We start from the raw sequence: 26,342 nt of genomic DNA on the forward strand, positions 1-26,342 counted from the left end.
AGTCCTAGTTACTTAGGATGCTGAGACAGGGGGATTGCTTGAGCCCAGCAGTTCAAGGCTGCAGTGAGCTGTGATTGTGGCACTGAACTCCAGGCCTAGGCAATATAACAAGTCTCTGTCTCAAAAAAAAAAAAAAAAAAAAAGGCAAAAACAAAACAAACAAACAAAAAGATGTCAGGCAGGAGGATAAGCCATCAAGGGAAATACGTTACCAACTTCAGAAATGAAATGTTCTGCCATCAGAGAAAATAGGTGAACCACTGGGAAGCATGCTTGGTGAAATAGGGGGCTTGGTGGTATGGGCTCCAAGGCACACATTATTATTATGACCCACACCTCCTTGAAAATATCACTCTTGTCTGATATAACCTGGAAATACTTGGACACAAAAGTAAATAATTACATCTGGCTATAGTTTGAGTTTTACTGTTAAAAAAGCTATAGTGAATACATGTACAGAAGATATAATGTAATTTATTTAAAGCTGCTATCACCAAATATTAATAATACATAGACAATCTTGATTTTTCTATTCCAAATTCAGTCTTACTCAGTGTGATACTTGGATGAAATACGAAGCTATCAATGAGGGGTGGAGTGTTAGGAGGGTGTGAAGATAGCATCCTGCTAAAAATTAAAGATACATTTGAACTTACTTAAATCTTAAGACCTTTTTCACAGGTGTGATGCTCTCATGCTGTTTCTGTCACATTGCAGATACTAAAGCCTATAAATAAGAAACACTTCAAATGCACTGGGTTTTAAAAGGCTTTCTTCATTACACACCGGTAAATCTTAAACAGCTAGAAAAAAACATTTTGACTTTTATAATTGAAGCAGTTCCTTAAAGAACCAGATATATTTTGCGAGAGTCATGTAAGAACACCCTAACTGATAGTTTCTCTTTCGCTCACTCCCTCCCTGTATTTCTACTCCATAAGCCATCTTCATGTACTGCACAGTAATCCATTACAATATGTTCCAACATCTGCCTCCCCATATGATGTATGACCTATTCGATTGACCCTTTTTATGCCGCTCCAGACTTGCTGTTCATTACTGTGGGAGGATGAACACTCTGCATCTATTCCTGAGGTCACCAACCAGTAAATACATCTCCATTTGGCAAGGTAAGAAGGACACTGGCTGGAAGACTCTTCGAATTTCTTTATGTATCAGTGATTATACTTATATCTTTAATCAGTTTAATTTAGAGAAAAATATGGCTGAAATTCCCTTCAAAGCAACAGTAAGAAGAGAAATGCATGTTCATCAGGAGAAAAAATTTCTGTTGTTACCAATTTTCATTATTTAATTTGGGTATTATCAGAATTATAGTATTATCAGAAAGAGTTCTAAAGCAAACACTTGTCTTTGGCTAAGTTCATATTTGTGAAATCACTGTTCAATGTATCCTAATAGATTGGAGGGTAGTAATCAAGTCATTTTTAAATAGCATTCTACCTCAATATAAAGACAATCTAAGTCATTTCATATTAAATCAGACTATATATTATTTTGCATGTCATAAAAACGTACCTCCACAGTACATCCTTGCTGGAGGCTTGCAAATACTTGAAATGTATAGAGGGAGGAAGTACAACAACCAAGATTTTCTCTATGACTATGAGATGTTAATCATTTTGCTAGAAGCTTGCATACTATTTCAGGGATCACCACAGCAACTTTGTGAGTTTAGTGAGAAAAATGAAAAATGAATTCAACAGTGGTTCAGTAACTTGCCACAGGTTAAACAACTGGCAGTATCAGAAGTCCCAGTAACCCTGAAATTCTTCTGTGATGTAATGCTACTATGGGAAAATGCCTTCCAAATAAAATGTTACGTGATTAAATTCATCTCTTCTGCAGTGGGATGCAGGTGGAATCCCCCACCTGCTGGCCAGTGAAAAAAGGAATTTCCCCTGAACTCTGAGTCAAAAATAGAAGTTTCCAGGGCCAAGGGTTAAAGGCTTCAAGAGCGAAAGCCTCCTTGAGTCAGTAGTAACAGAACTCAACTTTCCCTGAAGAAACCACAAAGTCACTTAAGTTTGCTCTTCTTGTTGTTTTGCTTGCTGTTTTGTTTTGCTGTTATTACTAACAAACAACACATATGAGAGGTTTTAAAAAAGGACTTCTTCCTATGGATTCCCCTCTTACTTTTTTCTTCCTCCTTCCCTCATAAACCTTTAAGATTAAGAAAGTATCACATATAAATATTAGTTTGGGCTCTTTGAGTATACAAATTATGCTAAATAAAACTACATTTCAGGGAAAATTTGGACAGAGAATAATAACAGCAGCAATAATAATCATAACAGCTGAAGTTATAGAATGCTTACTGTGATACATGTCCATGTAATCTCTCTTAGAACCTTCTCAACAATCTTAGGAAATAGGTATTATTTTTAATTTATGGAGCAGGACATTGAGGCCAAGAGAGAGTAAAAGTCATCTGTCCAAAGTGGCATAGGTAAGAGACCAAGCTAAAGTCGGAATCCAAATCTTTTTGACTTTTTACAGAGCTTCTAACTCTTAGCCTATGTCTTAGGAACATTTTTTCTAGTCTTTTTAATATAATAGTAGGGTTTGTGTACTCTAAAACCAAGAGTTAGACAAACTTGGGAAGGGTAATTCAGAAAGCACTTTTTATGGAGGCTGGGCTCTTCTGATAAAAGTGATAGTACTGGGAACACAGAACAAGAAAGAAACGTGAAGTGTCCAACAGGAAATTTTTCCTGGCATCTTTCATCCTTTTACTTCCTTTTGGCTACTGGCAGTAAAAAGCCCTTCAGTTTGGTTTTCTTCTCAATTTGATACTTATTTTAACCATTTAAATAATTGTAGGAAACAAGGCAATGAAATATGGAGAAACCTGTTATACTATTATCTTTTATCATTTGTGCTTTTATTCATTGAAAGAAATTATAAAGTACCAGTTTCATTCTAGGTCTTCAGTTCCATAGAGCTTATGTAGAATAAGAAAGCCATCAGTGAAATAATTACACAAGTGAAAAGTAAAATCCCAAATGTGCAAAATACTACAAAATAGAAGTATATGGTGCTCTAAGAGCATGCAAACGAGAGCTACACTACAGGCAGGCAAAGCAAGAAAGACTTTCCTGCAACTATGAATACTCGGAGGTCAGAAAGATGAGCTGATATAATTACATACATACAGGAGGAAAAAGACTGGCAGAAAAACTACGTGCTGGGAGGAAACATGACAAGTTCGTAGTATCAGAAAGAAACCAGTGAGACGCAGCGCAGTGGGAGAGATGTCTACAAAGGTAGATGGAAATATATAATAATTTAATAAGAGGAATGACAGAATTAGATTTATACTTCTACAAAATTAGTCTACACATGATATGGAGAATAGATTGGGAGGGTTTGCTTCACCTACAACCTACTTTTAATTGAAGTAATATCTACCTAATCACATTTTTACAGATTTAAACTTGATTTAAAATCGATTATAGAATAAACCTGTATATACAATTTTCAACATTCTGAGCCTCATCTTTATTTAAATATTTGCTCTTTCTTGTATAATTTATATCAAGAATTAATCATATAAAACTGTATGCTTTGAGTAAATTCATGGTGGCCAATCTCAATTTTCTAGACCATTTGAAAAGAAAAGGTAGAGCAAAATGAGTCCTTTTCACCACCCCAGCACATGTAACTAATAAATCAATTAAAATAACAATAATACACTCCAATAGCGTCTTGTATTTACAATTCATTTTTACTTTCATTGACTTTCTTGATCACAATAGGCTTCATTTTCAATTGCACAGGACCTATTCCTCATGTACCAATGAAGTAGTACAGAGAAAAAACTCTTAACTTCTGCTCTCCTGCCTTAAATTGATCCATTAATTTAATAAATATTTACTGGGGATCTATGATATGCCAAGCACTACTCTAAATAATTAGTAAATAACTATCTCTGCTTTCATGAAAGGATTTTTAAATTTTTTCCCAAGAAGACTTGCAAGAATTTGATCTTTCATTATTTGTCACATAGTTGTTTAATATTTCTCTATTTGACACTACATATTAGTTATGATTATTATAATTGAGAAGTTATATATCCACAATTCTTAACATTTATAAGTAAATGTTGTTTTTGAGAGAACTAGAGTCATTCTTAAAGTGTATATTTGAGGGATATATGCGACAACATGGATGAACCTTGAAAATATGCTAAATGACATAAATCAGTCACAAAAGGACAAATAGCATATGACTACATTTATATAAGGTACTTAGGATATGCAAATTCATAGAGACAGAAAGTAGAAGAGAGCTTATCAGGGGATGGGGAAGAGGAAATAAGAAATACGAAATAATTAATAAATACAGAGGTTCTATTTTGCATGATGAAAATGTACTGGACACAGACAGTGGTGATGGCTATATAACATTGTATGTAATGCTACAGAGAACTGTACACTTAAAAGTGGTTAAAATGTAAATTTTATGTTATACATATTTTACCACAATAAAAAAATGCATGATTAAGAGGGCATTAGAAAAAAATCACTGTTTTCCAGGACCACATTAGGCTTTATTTTTCTAAAACAGTTTCCTCCTATTTTATTCCCGTGTGTTGGTATATGAACTAAAGAGAACAGGTGCAAAGGGGGGAAGGATTATTGTGATTTTAAAGTAAAAGAAAGTTGGAAATATTAGATACTTTAAAAAATACTTAACATACTCCCAGCTTTGGAGACAAATACAAATAGAAGAGGAAAGAGTACCAGACCCTAAATCAACCAAATCCAGTAATGCCTTCCAAATTAAAGAATGATCTGAAACAAGAGCTATGAGATCAACCCACCCTTCATTAACTTTGCAAAAACCACGGCATTTGCTAGTCACACCGTAAAAGGTAGTTCTCTCTTCACTTTCCCTTCCTACTCCAAAGCTAGCTTCTTTTTCATATTCAGATGACTGTTTATGAGCTCAATCCTGTTTCAACTGTCACTCTTTACATCAAGGAAAGATAGATGGGACACACCAACCCCAACCTAAATGACCTTTGGATGTGACAAGAGTTTTAGGTCAGCCTTGCTAAATGGAGGCCTTGGTGTATCAAGACATGCCTTGGGGTGAAATTTACAGTGAATTTATTATCTCCCAATGCCCTTTGGACTGCTTCCCACCATCAAACACCATGGCAGCACTTGGAACAGGAAGAAATACATTAACTGGAATCTGATCGTTTTAAAAGGTTACAGCTGCCCAAATATAATTTAATTTCATACTTGCCCTTTGAGGGTTTGGTGTATATTTTCATTTTATGACTGCAAATGATAAAGCTCTTAGGATTCCAGGCAATAAAAAGAGAGAGAGAGAGAGAAAAAAGTATTTTAAGGGTTAGAAGTCTATTCAGTTCATATTCAATGAATGAAGTGACAAATTAGCTTTTTTAAAAAAATCTAATATTTCTCTTTTTTATTTGGATCATCCCTTATTCCTTTTCTGATCCTACACTTCAACGTTTGGTTGATATCAGTGTGTGAACTCCAACCTCAGATCTCAGTGTGTGAACTCCAACTTCAGAGCTCGGCGAATTTGAAAATAAAAGGGTGATTTTTTTTAAATGAAGAAAATCCATCTGATTTAAACTGAAAATATTTTAGTACAAGAAACAGATATTTTCCAGTAGCATTTTATCTCACATAATTGGGAAAATTTACCCATTAAAATATATCAACACTGCGCCAACTTACCATTGATCCCGTATATCACACTTCCATAAACTTTAATAAAAGATTCACAAAATCCTACTTAAATACTATGCTATATCATTAATTGGTAAATAGTATTTCTATTATCTTATTGACAGAAAATCAGAGATATGGTATTGTTAATGCCACAGAATGAATCAGAAAATCAGAAACAAAATTCAGATAAACTCATCTATATTCTATTATTTGAGCCATTTAAAAAAAAATAAAAAACTTTTGCCACCTTTTTCTTTAACTCGATACCTTTCCAGAAGACTTAAAGGTCCTTTAAAGATCATTCCAATAGAGTCTGAGGCAATGCATACTTTGGATTCAAGGGTAGTAATGAGAAAAACAACATTATACAGGTCAAATGCAACAAAGTTGTGCCTGTGTGTGTAGGAGACTGGCACACACATGCATATGCATTCATTCATTCTTTTATTCAGTCAGCAAAAACATTTTTTGAAAGGTACTGAGTTAGATCCTGTGAAGTTTATGCTTTTAAAAAGTATTTTAGTTATAAAAGAGTACTCCTTACATATGAACAGTAGAGACAGAAGCATAAAGCATTTATGTATTATTATAAGACAAATGTATTTGATAATTATAAACACTGATATATTTTTATTAGCAAATTTTAATTTGATCTTGATGTGTTACTGTGTTCAGAGTTTTGCACATTAACTTGCATGGGGAAGGAAATACTACTATTCTCATTTCTAGATTATAAGATGTAGCCTTACAATCAGGTAAGGAAACTGCCCCAAGTAGCAACTCTAGCAGTTACTAAGACTCAAATGCTCCAGATGGTAATTAGAAACAGTGTTATTCATTTACTTGTTCATTTATCCCTCTTTCATTCAAGAAATATAAAAGGCCCACCTAAAGTGAGAAATATTACAAAGTAAATATTATCTAGGAATCAATTCCCAGAAGTTTTATCAAAAATAATCTTATTCACATTTCTACAAAAAAGATATAAAATTGGCCAATAAATATACAAAAATATACCTAACATCACTAATAATTAATGAAATGCAAACCCAAATCACAATTACATATCACCTCACATCCATTAGGGTAACAATTATACAAAAAGAAACATAGAATTACCACATGATCTAGCAATTCCACTTTTGGGTATATACCAAAAAGGGATTGAAAGCAGGATCTAGAAGAGATACGTGTATATCCAATGTTCATAGCAGCATTTGTCATCATAGCCCAAAGGTAGAAATAACTCAAATGCCCACAGATGGATGAATTAATAAACAAAATGTGGTACATAGATACAATGGTACATAGATACAATGGAATGTTATACAATCTTAAAAAGGCATGGAATTCTAACATATGCTACAAGATGGATAAATGTAGAAGACATTATGTTAAATGAATAAAATCAAATATGGAAGGCCAAATACTGTATGATTAAGTAATATGAGGTACCTAGAACAGTTAAATTCATAGAGAGCGAAGGTAGAACACTGGTTACCAGAGGTGAGGAGATGGGAGAATGAGGACTTGTTAAAAAATGGGTATGTAGTTTCAGTTTGGGACGATGAAACGTTCTGGAGACAGGTAGTGGTGATGGTTGTACAACAGTGTATGGTTGTACAACAGTGGTACGTAATGCCATTGAACTGTGTACATAAAAACGGTTAACATGGTAAGTTTTATGTTAAACATATTTTACCGTGATAAAAAGAAACCTATAGAGGATTCACACAAATTAGTAAAGTTTTAGGTCACAATTAAAATTTTTAAGAATAAAATTAAAAGCAGAAATTAACCCCAGCAAAATAAGGTGAGGAGTAAATATAAAGGGAAAACCAAGTGTTTACTTTCTAGAGAAAATGCTGAATTGAAGGACACTAGACAGAGCTGAAAGCAGTATTAAAATGGAGGGAGTGAAAGAACACCTATTACAATGTAAGACATCTGGTTCCTGGCCACTCTCAAACTCCACTGTCTTATCAGCCAGGGTTAGACTTTTTGAGGAGGAGATGGGAGAATTGTTTTCTGAGTTTGTCAAGGAGACCAAGAGAATTTTGGGGGTTGATGGAACTGTCCCATATCCTGATTACAGAGGTGGTGAAAATTCAGAATTGTACATCCAAAATATAGCCAGTTTTACCATATATTAATTTTAGAAATTACAAAACAAAAGATACAAATGCAACAAGATAAAAAGGATCTCAGTCAACAACTTTGACTTTTAATTCTTAAACATTTTGGACCTTCTTCCTAAGAAAGAGTTAGAAAGTGGGAATTTGCTACCATTTTAGATTATAAAGGTTTTCTAAAACACTAGCTACTTTAGATTGATCTCTATATATGTACAATATGCCATATGGGTATAAAGAATGAATAGCAAATGTTTTATGTGTACAGGACAGCAGGTAGTCAGGGTTCACCATACACCATTTAAGATAATAAGAATATAACGTAATGACAGTAGACTCTTAAATAAACAAAGTGAAAAGCAATTCTTTCCATTTCAACTGACGCTAAGAAACCAATTGTGCAGTACTTTGTGAGTACAAAAATAATGAGCTGTGCTTCCACCTCTACGTTTTTCCTTGCCAAGAGAACTCACACTTCCTTCCCAATCTCTGAAACACAGTTTGAAAACATCTCATTCTAATGGGAGAGTGGGTGAAAGTGGGGGCTGTTACTGGTGTTATGGTCTAAGCAGAATCCTCTCTCTTTATAATTATTTGGCTTTATTAATACAAAGAGATGAAATACGGATGAAAACATTTTAAGGCTTGTATCTTCTAATATCTATGATGATATTAATTATATTTAGATAAAACAATCCCAGATATCTTTTTCTTTAATATTCACCATCCTTGCCACTTGAAATTCCCAATTCCAACTCTTAACTCATGTGCTCATATATGGATTACTAATACAATTGTTCAGCTGACAGGCAAATATTTGCTTTTGGTTTTGTTTTTTGTGTTTTGAGACTGAGTCTTGCTCTGTTGCCCAGGCTGGTGTGCAGTGGTGCAATCTTGGCTCACTGCAACCTCTGCCTCCCAGGTCAAGCAATTCTCCTGCCTCAGCTTCCTGAGTAGCTGGGATTACAGGCGCCTGCCACCACTCCCAGCTAATTTTTGTATTTTCAATAGAGATGGGGTTTCACCATGTTAGCCAGGCTGGTCTCAAACTCTTGACCTCGTGATCCGCCTGCCTCAGCTTCCAAAGTGTTGGGATTACAGGCATGAGCCACCGCTCCTGGCCTCAAGCAAATATTTCTAAAGAAGACAGTCCCTCCATTGTTTCACAATTGTGGAAGAATAAAAATGTAGCTAGAACTTTAAGATAAAAGAAAGGAGGAAAGTATTGAAGAAAATAGTTGAGGGGAAGAAAGAGGTAAAGAGGAATTAGCAGAGGAAGGCAGTTAAAAATAGAGGGAAAAAATGAAGAAAAAAGATAGGAAAGAGAAAAAGAGAGAAAGAGAGTCAAGAAATAGGAACAGAAAGGTAAATATTTGGAAGTTCCTATTTTTAAATCTTTAGGAGCCCTAAGAACTAAAAAAGTATATGGTGTCCATCTAGTTGGCTATGCAATTCAAAATAAAACAACGTTCTGATGACTACTATGAAACTACTTTATGTTCAACTTGTTATTTATTTATTTATTTATTTATTTATTTATAGATGGTCCTTCTTTTTCATGCGTAAGCATATTCTTAATGTTCTTAGGTTGTGTGTTGGGTTATCCAGAACTGGTCTGATGTGCTCATCTTCCTTCTTATTCCATGGAGCTGGAATGAGAATTATTAAAACTTTCTTGCTTAATTGGATCTTCAGAGCTGGCTTGACAATTTTCAAGGTTCCAAAGTATTTCTTTCGAATGCCTCAAATCAATGCTTGCCTCAATATTCTTCTCCCATTTTTTCCTTGACAACACATGAATAAATGTATCCATGAATCAGGAAAGTCCACTCACAAGGTACAGAGGCTCCTTCTGGGGATTTCTGGGCTCCTGGCTACTTTCATTAGTGCTTTTTTAAAATCTTATTTTATCCCTTTCTCCATGAGATATAGGTAGATAGCTATACTTATAGGTATTTAACAAATAAGAAAACTTGAGTGCTGGGTAGGTTAAAAGACATGAGACCAGATTCATACATCACTTCAGAGGCAGGTTGAGACTAGAACCCTTAATCCATCTATGCCAGAGGTTGCGGTTTTTTTGTGTGTGAAAAATCAGACCTTGGCAATGACCTTAAGCAGTAGGATATAAATAACTCCCACAAACTTAGCGTTCCAATAACGGAACAGTAGGCATACGTGGGTTAATTCACTGCTGTACTTGTAGAGCAATATGGGAGGTTAGAATGGATCATCATAGGTAGGCCAACTATTTCGGTTGCCTTTATAATGCCCTAACTATTCATTCTTGCTGTAAAACTCTCGTTATTATGACAAATACAACAAATTTCCAGTAACACAATGGCTTGCCCTTCAGAGAGGAATGTTTGTTCCTTTCACAAATAACTGTCAATGCTATTAAAGCAAAGCTCTAGTAACTCTTACGGAATGGAAAGAAAGAGAGACAGATTATTTATATTTTTAGTAAGAATTGAAACATACATTTTTGTAATCTGACATGCAGAAGAAAAGATTTTTATACCGAAGGGATATTTTGTTTTCATAAAGACATTTTGCTTGCATTAAATATGAGGACTTGGCTCCCAAAGGTGTTCAACCCAAACTTGAATTAAGATGAATTTCTCCATTTGCCTTAAACCTTTATACTGCAGAATATAATTTCTGCATCCAAGAAAGTTACTTGCTAACTTGAAATATGGATAGGCTCTTTGCCAGTTTTATACCTTTGAATCTAGGAGATAATGATGAATATAACAGCCAATGAGGCTGAATGCTTATGTGAGGCTGAATGCTTATGCTACGCTGAGTATTTTGTGTGTGCCATGTCATTTAATTCTCACAACACCTTTATCATGTAGGAATAACAGTATCTCATTTCACAGGTGAAGACACTGAGACTAAGATATATTCAATATCTTCATCAAAGATACATGCAAATAAGGCCTGTGTTATCCTAGAGCTCAAGCTCATAACCCATTACATTATACCTACCATTTAAATATTATTACTTGTAAGTTTTAACATTCGTAAATGTTAAATAAGATTTAGTGGAGCATGTTTTAAAGGAAAAAGAAAACACCTCAAATCATCAAAGTCATCTAACTGGTTACTCTCTCTCAATATAGCATTATAATACTAACTGGTTACAATGCAAATATTCTATGTATAAAAACTTGATATTTTATGGTTTTATATTATATTTAATGCTAGGCTTATGTTTCAGGTGACACAAAAATATCAAAATTTAAAATTTCTTTGGAAGAAAACCAGAAGCAGGATGAATCAAACCAAAATAAGAATAAAAGTAAAGAACGTGTAAGGGTCTTTACTTTTTTTTATTGTTTAGTTTAACTTTTTTTGTTGTTGCTTGGTTAAGTGTCTTTGCTTATCTCCTTTCTGTTAATCAAATATTTTAGTTGTACTATTCCTACTAATTTAAAATTTCTTTTAAACCAAAGAATGAAAGCCGGGGGTTGGGGTGGGGAACTAGCCATATGAAAAATACTTGGAGAACATATTTAAAATAGTAGGAGTCATATACTACAGTATAGTGAAATTTCGGATGGAATTGTCTCTGTTATCTTAAGCAACTATTACAGATGAAAGGACAACATTGATATAAATGATGAATTGATGGGTGCTGACGAGTTGATGGGTGCAGCACACCAACATGGCACAAGTATACATATGTAACAAACCTGCACGTTATGCACATGTACCCTAAAATTAAAGTAAAAAAAAAAAAAAAAAAAAAAAAAGAAAGGACAATATTTTCTATAGTTCTGCTTCACTCCATAAAGGAGGTAATTGTAACTTTCACTAACACTATTACTTTTAAAATTATATGTTGAAGAAGTTCTAGTAGTAGAGAAAGCAAGACATAATATTGTCGTAATTTTCATGTTAGAGGCATTAATTACGCTGCCCCAAAGCTCGCTGTAGCAAATAATCTGTGAGCATACTTTAAGTCTGTTCCTCCATTTCTTCCTGTTCATTTTCTTCATTCAAGGAGCGTTTGGATAAGAAAAAGGAGTATGGCATTAAGAGAAAGGTCAAGGTTAAGAAAAATGGAAAAACTAGAGTTCATCCCTCCCTTTCCTCTTGTTTTCATACCCTCAATTTGGCAGGAAAATACTGAAACTTCCACAGGAGACAGCAATTTTGAAATGTGCAGGGCTGGCTGAAGCTTTTTTTTTTTTTCTGTAGGAATCAAATAGGGCTCTATTTTCAAGTCTTGGGAAGACACTTGCCAACCAAACCCAGCTCAAAATTGTAATGTGGTTTTTCTTCTTGGTCTTTCTCTCAGAACAGTTCATTCATGACTGCAACATCTTATCTGCATGATTATATAATCATTTTTGAATACTATCTTTCTTCTAAAAAGCAAATAGAATGTCATCAAGACTTGTGATGTAAACAATCTCACTTTGAACCTTCTATGTACAAATAGATACGAGACAGCGCGCTTCTCTGCTGTTTTGTTTTCTAAATTCCTTGATCTTTCAATAGCTTTCCACAAAAGAATTAATTCACAGAACACAATCACTGAACTCAGCAAAATGAAAGCAATTCAGAAGGTTGCCGTTGTTAGCAATATGCAAATCCTAACCATTGTTTTATTCATTCTTTCTTAATTTAATGGCCTAAGTGCAAAATTAACAATTTCTCTTCCCATCATTTTAAACAAAACAACTTAAAATAACATATAAAATACATGCGTTTAGTTTTAAGACTATCATGGCAAAATGGGAAGAAGGTAGATTTAATTGTCAGTTGCTAGGATTCCGGGCACCCTTTTGTTAATATCTGTTTTAGCCAGGTCACTATTTAGAGTCTAAATTGCCTCATCCATAAAATTAAGGAGCTGGAATAGAAGAATGGTTTTTAAGTTTTGTTTAGCAGCAGAAATCTTTAACTCAATTTTAACCAGTAGAACTTAATATATAAAACAAATAAAAGTCAATGGTACTATTTGGAGGGTGCTTGAACATACTTGGAGTCCGGTGAATAGTTTGAAACAACATTTTCAACCATCTGTGAGGTCTTTTTCATTTCAAATATACTTGTTAGAATGATAGGTTGTTTGCCTTTCTTCAAACTCTATTCCACTTTCATATTTCATTCATTCTCTTTCATTTCAACCTCCTCTATGATCCACCAAGGATCCTTGACTGATTCATCTTTGCATTCCTTATAATGCTTAGCTCAATAGCTTACAAAGAATAAATATTTGCTGAATAAATAAAGTTTCCAGGATACTATGGGTCTCTAAAAATAATTCACTTTCACATTCAAGTTTGAAATAAAACTGTTGGGTCAAAGAAAATTTTCTCAATTCAAGAAATAATTTTGCTGTGGACAATATATAGGTGGAATAAAGGACACGTATCCTAGTGTATCTAGGACACGTGTCTATTACCTAGGAAATAAATAAGCTTTGAAAATATTTACAAGAAAATACTTTATATTATTTATAAAAAGTTGCATATTACATTAAAAGCACCTATATAAACATAATTTATTTTAGACTTCGTAAGAAATTTATTTAGAATAGTTAGAGGCAGCACATAGAAACAATTCATTTGCATTACCTCTGTGGAAAAATGGGAATTGACTGGAGATGTTATTCTCATTTTACAGATACAAATACTGTAACAAGGAACAAACAATAGCAAAATATGAAAAACTACCCTTCAGGAAACTACCCACATTGTCTTCTGGATAAGTAAACTCATTGCCTACCATAGATTCTTGAGATGGGCCTTTATTTTATACCACAGGGGTGAATGAAATTACTTCTTCACAAATAAGACACGTTGTCTCAGTTTTATTAACATACTTTAGATGCTGCTCTGAAACATAAGGAAAGTCTGCCATGCCCTAATTTTCAAGACTTCCTTTAAGCAATAAAAAATAGTTCTCAAGCCTACTAATAACAGTTATTAATCAGCTAATACTATTAAATATTAACTCTAATCCAGCACATGGTATTTGAGAAATAATACATTTATTGTTCTAAGATTTTGCATGTATTATCTCATTTAATCCTCAACAATAAGAGATCATTTATACCCATTTTACAGACAAGAAAATTGAGGCATGGAGAGGTTAGGTAACTGGCCCAGAGTTACCGAGCTAGTAAGTAACAGTATCATCATTTAAGGAAGAGATGGCTGCAAGAACCACACTCATAGCCATTATGTTATACTGCCTCTCACTAAATGAAGTGCTTCTTAGAATATTAATCTAAAGACAATAGCTTAATAAAATAAAATTACTTTCATCTTCTTATCTTTCCTCTATCCCCTAAGACATTAAATCTTTTGTGTGTATCTATATATAATTAAGTAAATTTTTCTCTGTATATTTAATTAAGACTCCACCCTATGTTACAAGTTGTATGTAATGCAATTTGTATATCCCAGTTGCATGCTTTGACTTAACCATACAAACAATGGATAAAAATCCATGGATAACATTAAATAGTTTTCTAGTATCAACAACAACAACAACAACCACCACCACCACAACAAAAGTCCCAGCATTTGTTTCTCTTAAGGAGCATCTGTCTTCATTTGGGTTATTGGTCCTATTAAGGTGATAACTTTTACTTAGGTAAAATTTTACTCCCAAGATTGAATTTGTCTTCATAAAACGTTCCTTAAATAAATTAAAGAATACTAGTAACATAAACTAAACCAACAAATAGGCTGAAGAACAAATTTCTAAGATAAACATAATCTGTGAACTTGAAAAATATTAGTTGCCCTCTCTTCTTATCCATAGCCAAGATTAGAAAACTGAATATTTCTGTTTTTCTTGATAACATTTTAAAAAGGATACCTTAGAAATTTCAAGAAATTGGTATTGTTCGTAGAATTACATCTGTTGCTGGTCTTGGGCCAGCAATTCCTTTATGTACATTAATTGGCCCAAAAACATTTTAGAGTCACCTAAAATATGTTTTGATTAAGATAACACAAGGAATGGGCACGGACTTGTGACCAGAAAACCTGGTACTGACTAAAGTTATATAGCTTTAGTATAGGTAATAATAAAATTTCAAATATAATTTTAAAGTTTACCATTTATTTAATTGGTCATTACAATAAAAATGAACACTTTGGAAAAACACACGTGTACTGATGTTTCTGTTAGCATGTAGTGAGACACGAAGCTGCTGAAAGCAAGAAAACACAGAAATAGTATGAAAAAGATACTGTGTGTACTGACTCCATTGTCCAAATGTCAAGCATCTCCTGGGAACTCTAGGGGTGGTAATAACTATGGAAGCAGTTCCTAATAGGTTCTTCCTTAAAGGGGATTCTTGAAAAACTGCTGGGCTCTGACTCTAGCCCATACGGACTTGGAAAAGTCAGAGAAAATGTTGGCTGCACTTTTTCAGGCCTATTTGCATATGTTCTTTAGTATGCAGAATGTCTCTGTATATAATTTAATTGTTGTTGGGGTTTTTTTTGCCTCTATTAATACATATGCAAATGACTCACTCTTGCAGCTGTGCTGTATTAATCATATGTATGCTTCTGTCTGTCTGCCCTCCAGGCTCAGGGTCGAAGGCAGAGGAAAAGAGGGAATTCAGTCTTTTAACCTGCAAGAAAACTCACTCATGCAGACAGAAGTCCAACAGCAAACAGCACACCAGGGCTGCGACTGAAATGAAGAGCAGTTGATCATTATTCACCCTGTATGAAAATGATACAACCTAAAAGTTTAACCAAGTACTACAATAGTTGGGTAGGTAAAGATGAATACTTAACAAGTATACATGAATTTAAGTAATTCCTTCAATAACAAGATAAAAATCCTCGCATCTAGATCTTTCTATATGGTTATTACTTCCTTATTGATTTTCTGGAAGTTTCTCTTGGTGAAGCATATAAGGCCATGCTCAGTCACTCACAGTGCTGGGAAATATGGAACATTCATTTATCTGTGTCCTGTCATAATTATTGACCTTCTTCAGAGACTGGCAGGAGTTTGATAAAAAGATAAGCTTCAGTATTTCATCTACCTCTACGTTGATGTTACTCTCCATCAGACAGGAGCTTAAGCCATTTCCAGTATTACTGCCTATACCTATGATTGCTAAGAAAAAAGATTGATTTCAGTTGATATTTTGTATGATTCATTCTCTACCACGATCACACATCATCTATCATTTTCTCTATTCCAGAGAATGCATACTACTAATATTACTGGTTACTGAAGCTGTAAGCCCATGAGGTTTCATTTATGACAACTTGGAATTTTGAGTCTTTATTCCAAAAATATTATTATGAATTTTTAAAATAGTCCTACTAAAATAATTGTAAAAGTTTAATTAAGTCAATAAAATCATGATTGAACGCTACTTGCTTATTTTGAAATAAGTAAGACCGTCCAAAAGAATTTCAATCTTTTTTGCCTTCTGCTTATCACTATCAATCATTGGTTGGAGTCAACATTTTTGGCTTCCTATAGGTAGAACAGGTGGTAACCATCTTTTGGCCAAGACAAATACAGTATTTATAAAGTGAGAAATGAGTGGATAAATATTTCCTTCTAATTTCAAATCTTAGAAGTGTAGCAAAAAACAGAAACAGTACATTACAGAAGAATTACTACTATTAAAAATATTCATGATGCCCATTAAGTAAAATGCAAATTATAACAAAAATGAGTATGAGAAATAAATGCTAGATGGACTGTTGCCATCATTTGATCTTATTAATTAGAAACAGATGATTCACTTAGCTGATTTTATCTTGTCACAAATGTCCAAAAATTCAAAGTGTAACTTCATTTTGTGTAAATAGTGATATTCATTTTTAATATTAAAGTGAACATAGATAAGTAAGCTATATAAATGAATCCCTCATCTTTAAAAAGAGTCAGCATCAGTATAATAAATAAGTAAATATCCAAATCATCATTGGCTCTTGGAGATAAAAAAGAGTACTTGAGGATGTAGAAGAATGAAAAAAAGAAGGAAGGAGAGGAAGAGAGAAGACGGTAAACTCAGTGTATGGTATTGCTAATTGGCTAGTAATTATTTTGATAAACAAATCCTTTCATTATTTATAAATAATTTACTTCAGTATTGTATTGGCAGAATAAGCCATAATGAGTCAAATAAAAGTACCTCCAGTAGTTCATATTTTTATATATGTCTATACATACACTAACACATAATATAGGAATTCTCAAGTATTGTAACATTTGTTCTTTTCGTGTAAATTATAATGATTTTAAAAGAATTAGATAAACTGTAATAAGTGCTAAAACACATTCTTTATGCAGCAACCCATTGTTATGATAAGATAAAGGGAGGAAAGAACAGGAGAGAGAGAGAGCTGTGGATTTTTCATACTCTTAGAGTCTTCCAATGGGGGCAAGATAAAATATCAAGTTCCCTGGCCATTAAATTAATATCATTTACTGCAGAAATCAATACATACTGCTTTGTTTTATTAAAACTTCTTATGACCATTAGCCATGATAGTTTCTTTCATTTGCAAGTAGCATTGAATACCTGCTATTTGCTAGGCATTCTTCTGGATACCTGAGATACATTATTGAACAACAGCAACAATTCCTGTCCTTGTGGCGTGGTACATTTGGAAAAGAAAGAAAATACATAAGAAACATAATACATTTTAGAGTATATTTGAAGATGACTAGTGCTATAGAGAAAAATGTAGAATAAAAGAGCTAGGAAGTGTGATATCTCTTAGGATCCATCTTACGATTTTAAGTAGGTTGGTTAAGGTAGGCCTCAGAGAGATGGTATTAGAGTAACTACATGAATGAAGTGAAAGAATTAGCCTTCCATGCAGAGGGAAGAGCTAGCACAAAACTCTAGGAAGGGAGTATGCCTTGGTAAGATAAGGGCCAGAAAAGAGCCTAATGTATCTGGAATAGACTGAGTAGGTGATGTGGAGCAAAACAGTTACAAAATTAATGTTTGTAAACATTGTAGTGCCAAACATGCTACTAGGCACAGAGAGTGTTTTCATACATTTCTTTTATTTCATTAAATGAGACAGTTTATTATAAAATTTCAACATTATCTTAATTAACCAAATTCAAACTATTTTTTTCCTCTATCAGCAAACCATGCCTTTGATATTTGAAATTCTGCTATTGTCTCATTTTAAAAGGTGGAGATTAATTAATATAGAAAACTAATTATTAGTATTCAGTTTAATTTCAATATTATAAAGCAAGATAGCTATTTGAGCAAAATAGATGAATAAGTTAATGAAAGTACAGTGTTATGAGTCATCCTTCATTCTCTATTTAACACATATTTCTTGAGTCCATAAACTATTTCAAGCACTTGGTTAAGTACAAATGATGGTGAACCATTGACTTTACAGATTTTACCATCTGGTAGATGCCAGAAAGTAGGATTTAAAACATTCTACCAGCAATGTGAGAAGGGAAATGCAGCGTGCTCTCAGAACACACGGGAGCTACTTTAAGCCAGACTTAGACTAATGAATTTTTTTTTTTTTTTTTTTTTTTTTTTTTGAGACGGAGTCTCGCTCTGTCGCCCAGGCTAGAGTGCAGTGTCTCGGCTCACTTCAAGCTCCGCCTCCCGGGTTCACGCCATTCTTCTGCCTCAGCCTCCCAAGTAGCTGGGACTACAGGCGACTGCCACCTCGCCCGGCTAGTTTTTTATACTTTTTTTTTTAGTAGAGACGGGGTTTCATCATGTTAGCCAGGATGATCTCCATCTCCTGACCTCGTGATCCGACCGTTTCGGCCTCCCAAAGTGCTGGGATTACAGGCTTGAGCCACCGCGCCCGGCCTAGACCAGTGAATTCTTCCCTGAAAAAAGTGATGTTTTAACCTGAAACCTGAGGGGTAAGTGGGAGTTGGTTAGTAAAGATGGTGAGTAATGGGGTTATTTCCTGGGGTTAGTCCAGGAAGAGGAAACACCACTTGTAAAGATCCAGAGTTGAGAAAGAACTTCAAAACACCAGAGAGTCATTTAAGGTCCTTGAGCAGGAAGAGGACATGACAAAATTTTCTAAAATCAGCAAGGGACATGGATGAAGCTGGAAACCATCATTCTGAGCAAACTATCGCAAGTACAGAAAACCAAACACTGCATGTTCTCACTCATAGATGAGAACTGAACAATGAGAACACTTGGACACAGGATGGGGAACATCACACACCGGGGCCTGTCATGGGGTGGGGAGAGGGGAAGGGATAGCATTAGGAGAAATACCTAATGTGAATGCCGAGTTAATGGATGCGGTACACCAACATGGCACATGTATACACATGTTAGAAACCTGTACGCTGTGCACATGTACCCTAGAACTTAAAGTATAAAAAAAAAAAAAAAAAAAAACATAAAAAATAAAGATTATTCTGACTAATGTATAGTGTATAGTGGAGAGTGCATTGAAGGGGGCAAGATGAAGACAGAAGACCAGTTTAGGGGCTGCTGTGGTGAATTAGGAAAGTAGTAAGGATAGCTCAACCCAAATGAGTGATAATTATGATGGAAGAAAATTGATAGACTCTTGGTTTATTAGTAGGTGGAATGAAAAGCTAGTGAATGAATAAATGTATGGGGAAGAGGGAGGAAGAGAAGCTAAGAAGAACTCTCATGTTTCTGGGTTGAAAAATAGATGAGATGGAGTCATTCACTAAGACCAAAGAATAAGCAAGTCTAGGGACAAGGCAGACAACTACTGATGAATTCCGTTTTGGACTCAGTTTACAGTGTCTGTAAATTTCTGTATATTTCCTCTTCATAGTCAACAAGCAGTTGGCTAACGTGATTTGAAGCTCAAGGAAGATTTAAAATGCATAAAGAAAAAGATTTAATATTAAAATAATAAATTCTGTCTATGGTACATGTTAATTTGTATTATTTACATACATGATCTAGATTAAGCTGACTTTCTCCATAAAAATAAATATATATGAAGATTTTTAGAATATTTTAACTGCTTCTGAAAGTACACAGTAAGGTGATGTTTCTACATGAAGAATTTTTTATTATATAAGGATCTCCAGGGACATAAAATAATAGTTAAGTAATAAACAGTAGTTTCCTTTAAAGCATATAATTTTGCTTGTCTTTTAAAATAATTGTACTTGTCTGCACTCTTTAATAAAAATTTTGGATTTGCTTATCATAATATTATCCAAGTGTGAACAATTATATGCAAAAGGTTATTTCAAATGAAAACACATATGGTAGGTAAATAAAGTCAACCATAAGTAGGAATAGATTTATAATGTCCCTTATTTAATCTAGGTGTTCAAGAAGAAGTACTTGAATTAACATATATCCATGTAAAGAGGCATCAAATAGAAAATTCAGAATCTGAAGTAGACAGCTGTCATTACAAATCCTGCTACTTCTTTCATTATTGCAAAGCAACAGAGTATTTGTATTAATATCAATTAGTCAGCATTATTGTCATAATTTCATTAGCTGGTTATGAGTTAACAAATGTCTGAAGAGGGCCAATGTCTCCAAAGATTAACATAAAGTCTCCTGTACTTGAAGAAGCAAATATAACTGTTTAAAGCCATGGATTTTGGACTCTGTGACCCAGCTTTCTTCTTTGCCAAATGGACATATTAATACATAACACAAAATGTTGTAATATGAATTAAATAAGATAATCCTTGGAAAATCTTTACCAGAGAAACTAGCTTAAGAAAATATTCCATAACCATGGGTGATATAAACTAGTGACATCAGTTGTTATGGCACTTTACATGAGTTAAAATCATTAGGTTTGGACCCAAGGATAAGAAAACAGCATCCTTTTGTATTTAAAATATATATGACAGCATCCTTTTGTGTTTAAAATATATATCCCCTCCACATTACCATTGAATAAAACCACTAGTTCTTTGACAAGACTATTTCAGTTGTTACTCCAACTGGTCTTCCTGCTGTTACCTCAACCCATCTTACTGCTGCCTTATCAAGTATAGCTGTGAGTTTATCACTACCTACTTAAAACATACACGAACAGATTAAACAAAAATAGAAAACGAGTAAGAACAAGCCAACAACAACAAACTCTTCAATGGTTCTAAAGAAAGACACCAGCAATTGGTACTAGACAGCACCCATACCACCAATCATACTCCCCTTATTGAAACCTTGCTGTCCTGGCCCTACTTCAGTCAATGTTCATGACTGTCTCTCACCTCTCTCTCATTCTTCTCACCCCATCTTTCCATTCCCACAATACATATGAGCTTATGTCTGGTGAGGGAGCTGAGGAGAGAGAAGACTCGGTTAACAGCTTTACAGGGTGGCTTGGTTCTTAGTGGTCTTCCCTGCTTACCCAAAAAGCAGAATTCGTAGAAACTGGAGAAGCCAGAATAAAGCAAAACTTGAACGTTGTTCCTCAACTGGTTTTCGCTGAGCTAAAACCTAAAGACTCCTGCATCCATAGAAAGGTCTTAGGAGAACTGGACAGTGTACAGCTTGGTGGTGTATTATGTAACTAAAGAGAGAGTAATGCCTGTTTTCTCTACTGAAGTTATCTAAAGCTGGAGGTGGGTTGCTGGAAAACAGTGTGGTGTTTGCTGCAGGCTGAGATGAGGACTGCGATGTACTACCACCACAGCTCTAACAGGGCACAGAAGAGGACCTCAGTAGAAGACTACAGGGTTCTCTATGGAGCAGCACAGAGGGTGAACAAAGGCAGGTGTCATGCTACCCATGTAGCTCCTGGCCAGTAGTGGTGACATCCCAAATAAAAAAAAGGGCAGGAAGCATAGATCAACAGACCTGGCTACCCCACTCTTAACAGACCAAGAAAAGCTGTTCAATACACAAGAAAATAACACACGCACCGTCTCCACGGTATCTCAGGGCAGACATACCTTCCTAAACCCACATCTGCACAGGAACAAAATTGGAGCTAAAGAAGCAAAAGAGTAAGCTGCACCCTTCTTACTTCTGGTCTCTAGAGCTGGGATTCTTAACTAACGATGGAAGGGGAAACAGTGAGATATGAAATGGATGTAAGATTAAAGTTTCCATCAGGACTGAATTTTAATAACTGAAAGGACTGGAAAGTGATGCAGTCTACACAAGGTATTAAGAGACGGAAAATAGAGATTTAACAGAGCATAATTAAAAGCAGATTTTGGCGAAAATTAAAACTGGCCCATATATTATACTCCACTGAGATGAAACATCTCAAAAATAGGTTTCAATGATTGGGGTGAATTTTAGGTAAGGCTTATAATAAAACATCTGACTCGGCATTGTAGTTAGCTTTTCTGTCACCCATCTCGGCAGGTTTGTGGAGAAAAAAAGAATTTGGATGCTATTTTAAGGCAAGGGGAGGGAGAGTAACAGATATCCTTTATAGCTCTGGGGAAGGCTGAAGTCAAGGTCAAGGGGTCTGTGAATACTGTGTTAGGAACAAGCAGAAAAGTGAGTTGGTGTAAGCATCCTCGCAAAAGTGAGAGTCAGTCCACTTCAAAGAAAAGCCAGGTTCTCTGATACGACATGTTTTAGTCATGTGTTTGATTCTGAATAACAGTTATTTTCTCACTGCAAAAAACAAACAAACAAAAAACCTGTGTTTTTGTATGTTTATGTGAATGTGTTTTAATAGTAGCTAATGGCTTTCCATGAAAAACTTTTGGATTATTAATTTTCTTGTTATACTACAGTATTGATTATTTGAGGCTATAAAACTCATGCATTTTAAGGGTACAATACCACTTGTATGAAAGGAACTTTATCCCATTTACATATCAAATCATAGTTAAAGTAAGAGCATATATGTTTGGTGTCTAAAGTTTCTCTTGTTCGGTGACAAAACTGTTTATATTTTAATATCTCAAGATAATCTCAAATATAAGAATAAAAATAAAAATCAGCATCAAACAGTCTCATACTGTCTCTATAGGAAAAGTTGATTAGATTGTTGCTTAACATAGCTACTTTCGAAGTGAGTCCTGCAATGAACATAGGAGTTGCCTCTAATTTGCTCTCATTTCCTCTCGTCACTAATCCAACGGTCAAAGGAGAATGTCTAACTTGCTTTGAAAATCAGCATCTGAAATCTCTAAAACCCCTATTCCTATATTTAATCTATTGCTGGATATTATTCCCTCTTGCTAATTCCACTACTCTTTTTAGTTTTACCTATTACAATCACTTTTTCATGTTATAGTTATTTCCCAGATGCCATTTCAAAGGGTAACAAATGTTATGTTACTTTTATTGTCCCCATGGCTCCAACACTTCCCAAGGCATTTCTAGCTCAAAGAAAACAGATACTCACAGAGTAGTTCTTCGCAGAAAAGGTAGAATAGAAATGAATGTTATTAACCTCTGTAGAACACAGTATGTCTCAGCTTTCACACTGGTAGTTCCTCCTGTGAAACTCAACTGGCCTTTCAGAAACCCACCAGGTCTTCTGATAAACCCATGTGCAGGCCAGATGTATCTGTCTCTTGATGCTACAATATAAAACTATATTTTCCTTATAGACTAAGATCATCTATCATGATAATACCTTTTCACGAAGAAAAATTAATTATTAAGTATAACTGCTTTATCTCTGGCTTCATAGGCATACTGTGTCTTTCAGGCTAACGAACATATAAAACTTCTCACAAGAGGAGAGTAATCCTATTATTAGATGATTTTCTATTCCCATTACTTGCATAATCACAAGGTCCATAGCGATAGAAACTAAGGAATGTTTTGTGGGATGCTGATTCAAAAATGTCAACAGTTAATCAAAGCTACCTGTTACTCTAATTGTATTGATTTTCTTTTCAACCTCAGAGACAAAGCTTCTCAAATCACTTGGACATCTGGTAAAATTATCGTTGACATTCTCGGATTATAGGAATATGTATTCCGCATGGCTAGAAAAGTCCTAATTGTAATGACTGGGATACAGTTGTGCTTATTTAGTCTCCAGCTTATTTGGTCTACTTTTTCCTTGCTTGCCCAACTGAGCTGGCATTAGCAGGAGAACAAAGAGACCTACAGACCATTTCAATGATACTGGGCATCCTGAGCAATTTTAAATACATTTTTGTTAAGTCACCTTGCTCCTCAAGTGTCTGAATACCTTTTGCAGGTTGTTTTGTTCTTTTTACCTTGATAAGGACCATTCTGTGACAAAATTATGGCACACAGTCATCAAAGCAAAACTACAGCTCACTTTCTTAATCATACAGGCAAGAAAAGAAATACAATAAGCTATGTTTAGTACAGAAAACAGGGCTAAAAATTAAGAGAATCAACATTTCAACTTTTGGTTGAGGATCAGTACAAATAAATTTAAAAACAGAAAGTGTGAGACAAATATCACGAGTCAGTTTTATTTTGCTTTAACACCATAATAGCTGTTTTCGATATTTACTTAACCTTTGTCTCCTATGTATTGTTTCCTGACTTACCTGCAGTTGGAGTGGGCCTAAGCCTGGTGTTGCTGCGGCAGCAGCTGCCATGGTAGTTGGGATCAGCTGAACAGGGTAAGGGTCACCTAAGTAAGAGAATAATAGAGGCATCAGCACCTTTTATCTACTCTCCACCTGCAAATTAAACTCATGCATTCACTCTTTCCAAAAGCCTTCTTTTGTGTGCCTTGCTGAGGCCTAATGAAAAGCTCTATTGTGCAGCCTTTTACTAACACTCTTTTCACAATTCTGGCTGAGAGAGGAATGTGAATAAAAGGCACAAGCAATTAAGGCGGAAACCTCATCCTTTTTTCATGATGTATTTAGGAAAATGGGAGGGAAAGTGAGCATTGATCAGAGGGCTGCACTTTATAACACACACGCGCGTGCACACACACACAAATTTTAATACGAGCACAGTAACTCCTCAGCAAATTTACAGTATTCTTATAAAGGGAACTTAACTTACTTTTATTTTAATGAATTAAACTCCAAAGATTTAAACAAAGTAGCTTATCTTTGAAATGCTATGTTACTGTCTTGATTCAAATAATCTCTTAAAGAATATCTTATGGACAAATTAACAATGAAGAAAACATTTTATGTGTTTTTCAGGTTATATGAAATGTTGGCATCTTTGTTATCCAGGGATAAATGTTTACAAAACTATATTGTAATGAAAATGGAAAATAGATCGCTTCCCCCCCCCAAGTTTTTTATCTATTAAAAAGACATAGTAATTCAAAATTAATCCTGAAGTTTTATTGTTATATGACCTGTAAAAATATAGGCACACACACAAACATACAGAGAAGCACATACAGAAGATTATTCTGCTTATTTTTGATGCAAATCAAGGGGCTTTTCTTAATGAGTAAAGAGGTACAATAGTTGCATAGGGCCCAGTGATTTGCTAAGAAATACAAGTAATGTACATTATTTGTTATCTGACACATGACCATAGCAAATAACTAAAAATAATAGAATAATTCTGTAATACATCAAACATTTTGTAGAAATCTAATTTATAAAAAATGTGTTGAATACTGTATACATGAAAAATATAACTTAAAATAACTCAGTTAATATAGCCATTCAAAAACATTTATCGAGTAACCGCTATGTATTAAGCACTCCTCTTGGCACTAGACATAAAGCTTTGGAAAAGATTAATATGCAGATGTGAATTTACTGGGAGTTTAATGAAGCTTAAACTTTGGGCTTTTGAAAAGGGCCTCGCAGTATGTTCACTATATATTTTTATATTTGTCATATATTTTATATTTATCAGTTTTGTAATTTGTTGTGATTTCTTGTTATAAATGAATATTCACTTTTGTACCTAAGTGTGTGTGTTTGTGTGTGTGCCTGAGTACATAAAATTTTTGCATTTTTATTCTAAAGAGAGTCTGCCAGGTTATTTTTTAGGCTTCAAAATAGCTGGATCTACCTCTGCGGATCTGGCCTTCCAAAAGTTTACAGTTTATTGGGAGAAAAAGATAATTAAATGATTAGTATCAAATATAATGGCAGTTAAGACAATGAAGTAGATAATGCTATGGACTGCACTGTGATTGTCCCAAACCTAGTCTAATAGGTCAAACACAGCCTCCAGGAAAAGGTCATGTTTAAGCTGAAACTTGAATTAAATTATAGTTAGCTAGACAAAGAAGGGAAGAAAGAATGTTCCAGGCAGGGAGGCAATTTTCATGAAGAATCGAATGAAAGTGTTAGTCATAACCCAGTCCCTGTATTGCTGAAGTACAGAGAGCAGGTAGGGAATGAGATCAGTGGGATTGGGGAGGGAGTCACATGCCAGATTATGTATGATTTTCGTAAATATTAAATGATCTAAGCTTTATCCTATAGGGTAAAGGAAATCATGAACGTGGAAAACAGATGGGTGGAATAAAATCACTTGAGTTGGAGGTTGAGAGCTGTAATCAACTAGTAAACGGATGCAGAAATCTGTATAAAAGGTAATAATGGTCAGACTAGGGTGGTGACATGGGGATGGAGAGTGAGGCAGGGACTCAAGTGATATTTA

At 34.5% G+C, this 26,342-nt stretch overlaps 1 protein-coding gene across 1 annotated transcript in view; it reads right to left on the reverse strand.

Moving 5' to 3' along the window:
- Positions 1-26,342, reverse strand: part of SOX5 (SRY-box transcription factor 5) — a 437,995-nt gene that overhangs the window by 88,171 nt on the left and 323,482 nt on the right. The window contains 1 exon segment of the mRNA XM_017890553.1: positions 24,292-24,381. Within this exon segment, the coding sequence (XP_017746042.1) occupies positions 24,292-24,381 (90 nt within the window).

Source organism: Rhinopithecus bieti, unplaced genomic scaffold, assembly GCF_001698545.2.
Source record: "Rhinopithecus bieti isolate Rb0 unplaced genomic scaffold, ASM169854v2 scaffold_17971, whole genome shotgun sequence".
Lineage (NCBI taxonomy): Eukaryota > Metazoa > Chordata > Mammalia > Primates > Cercopithecidae > Rhinopithecus > Rhinopithecus bieti.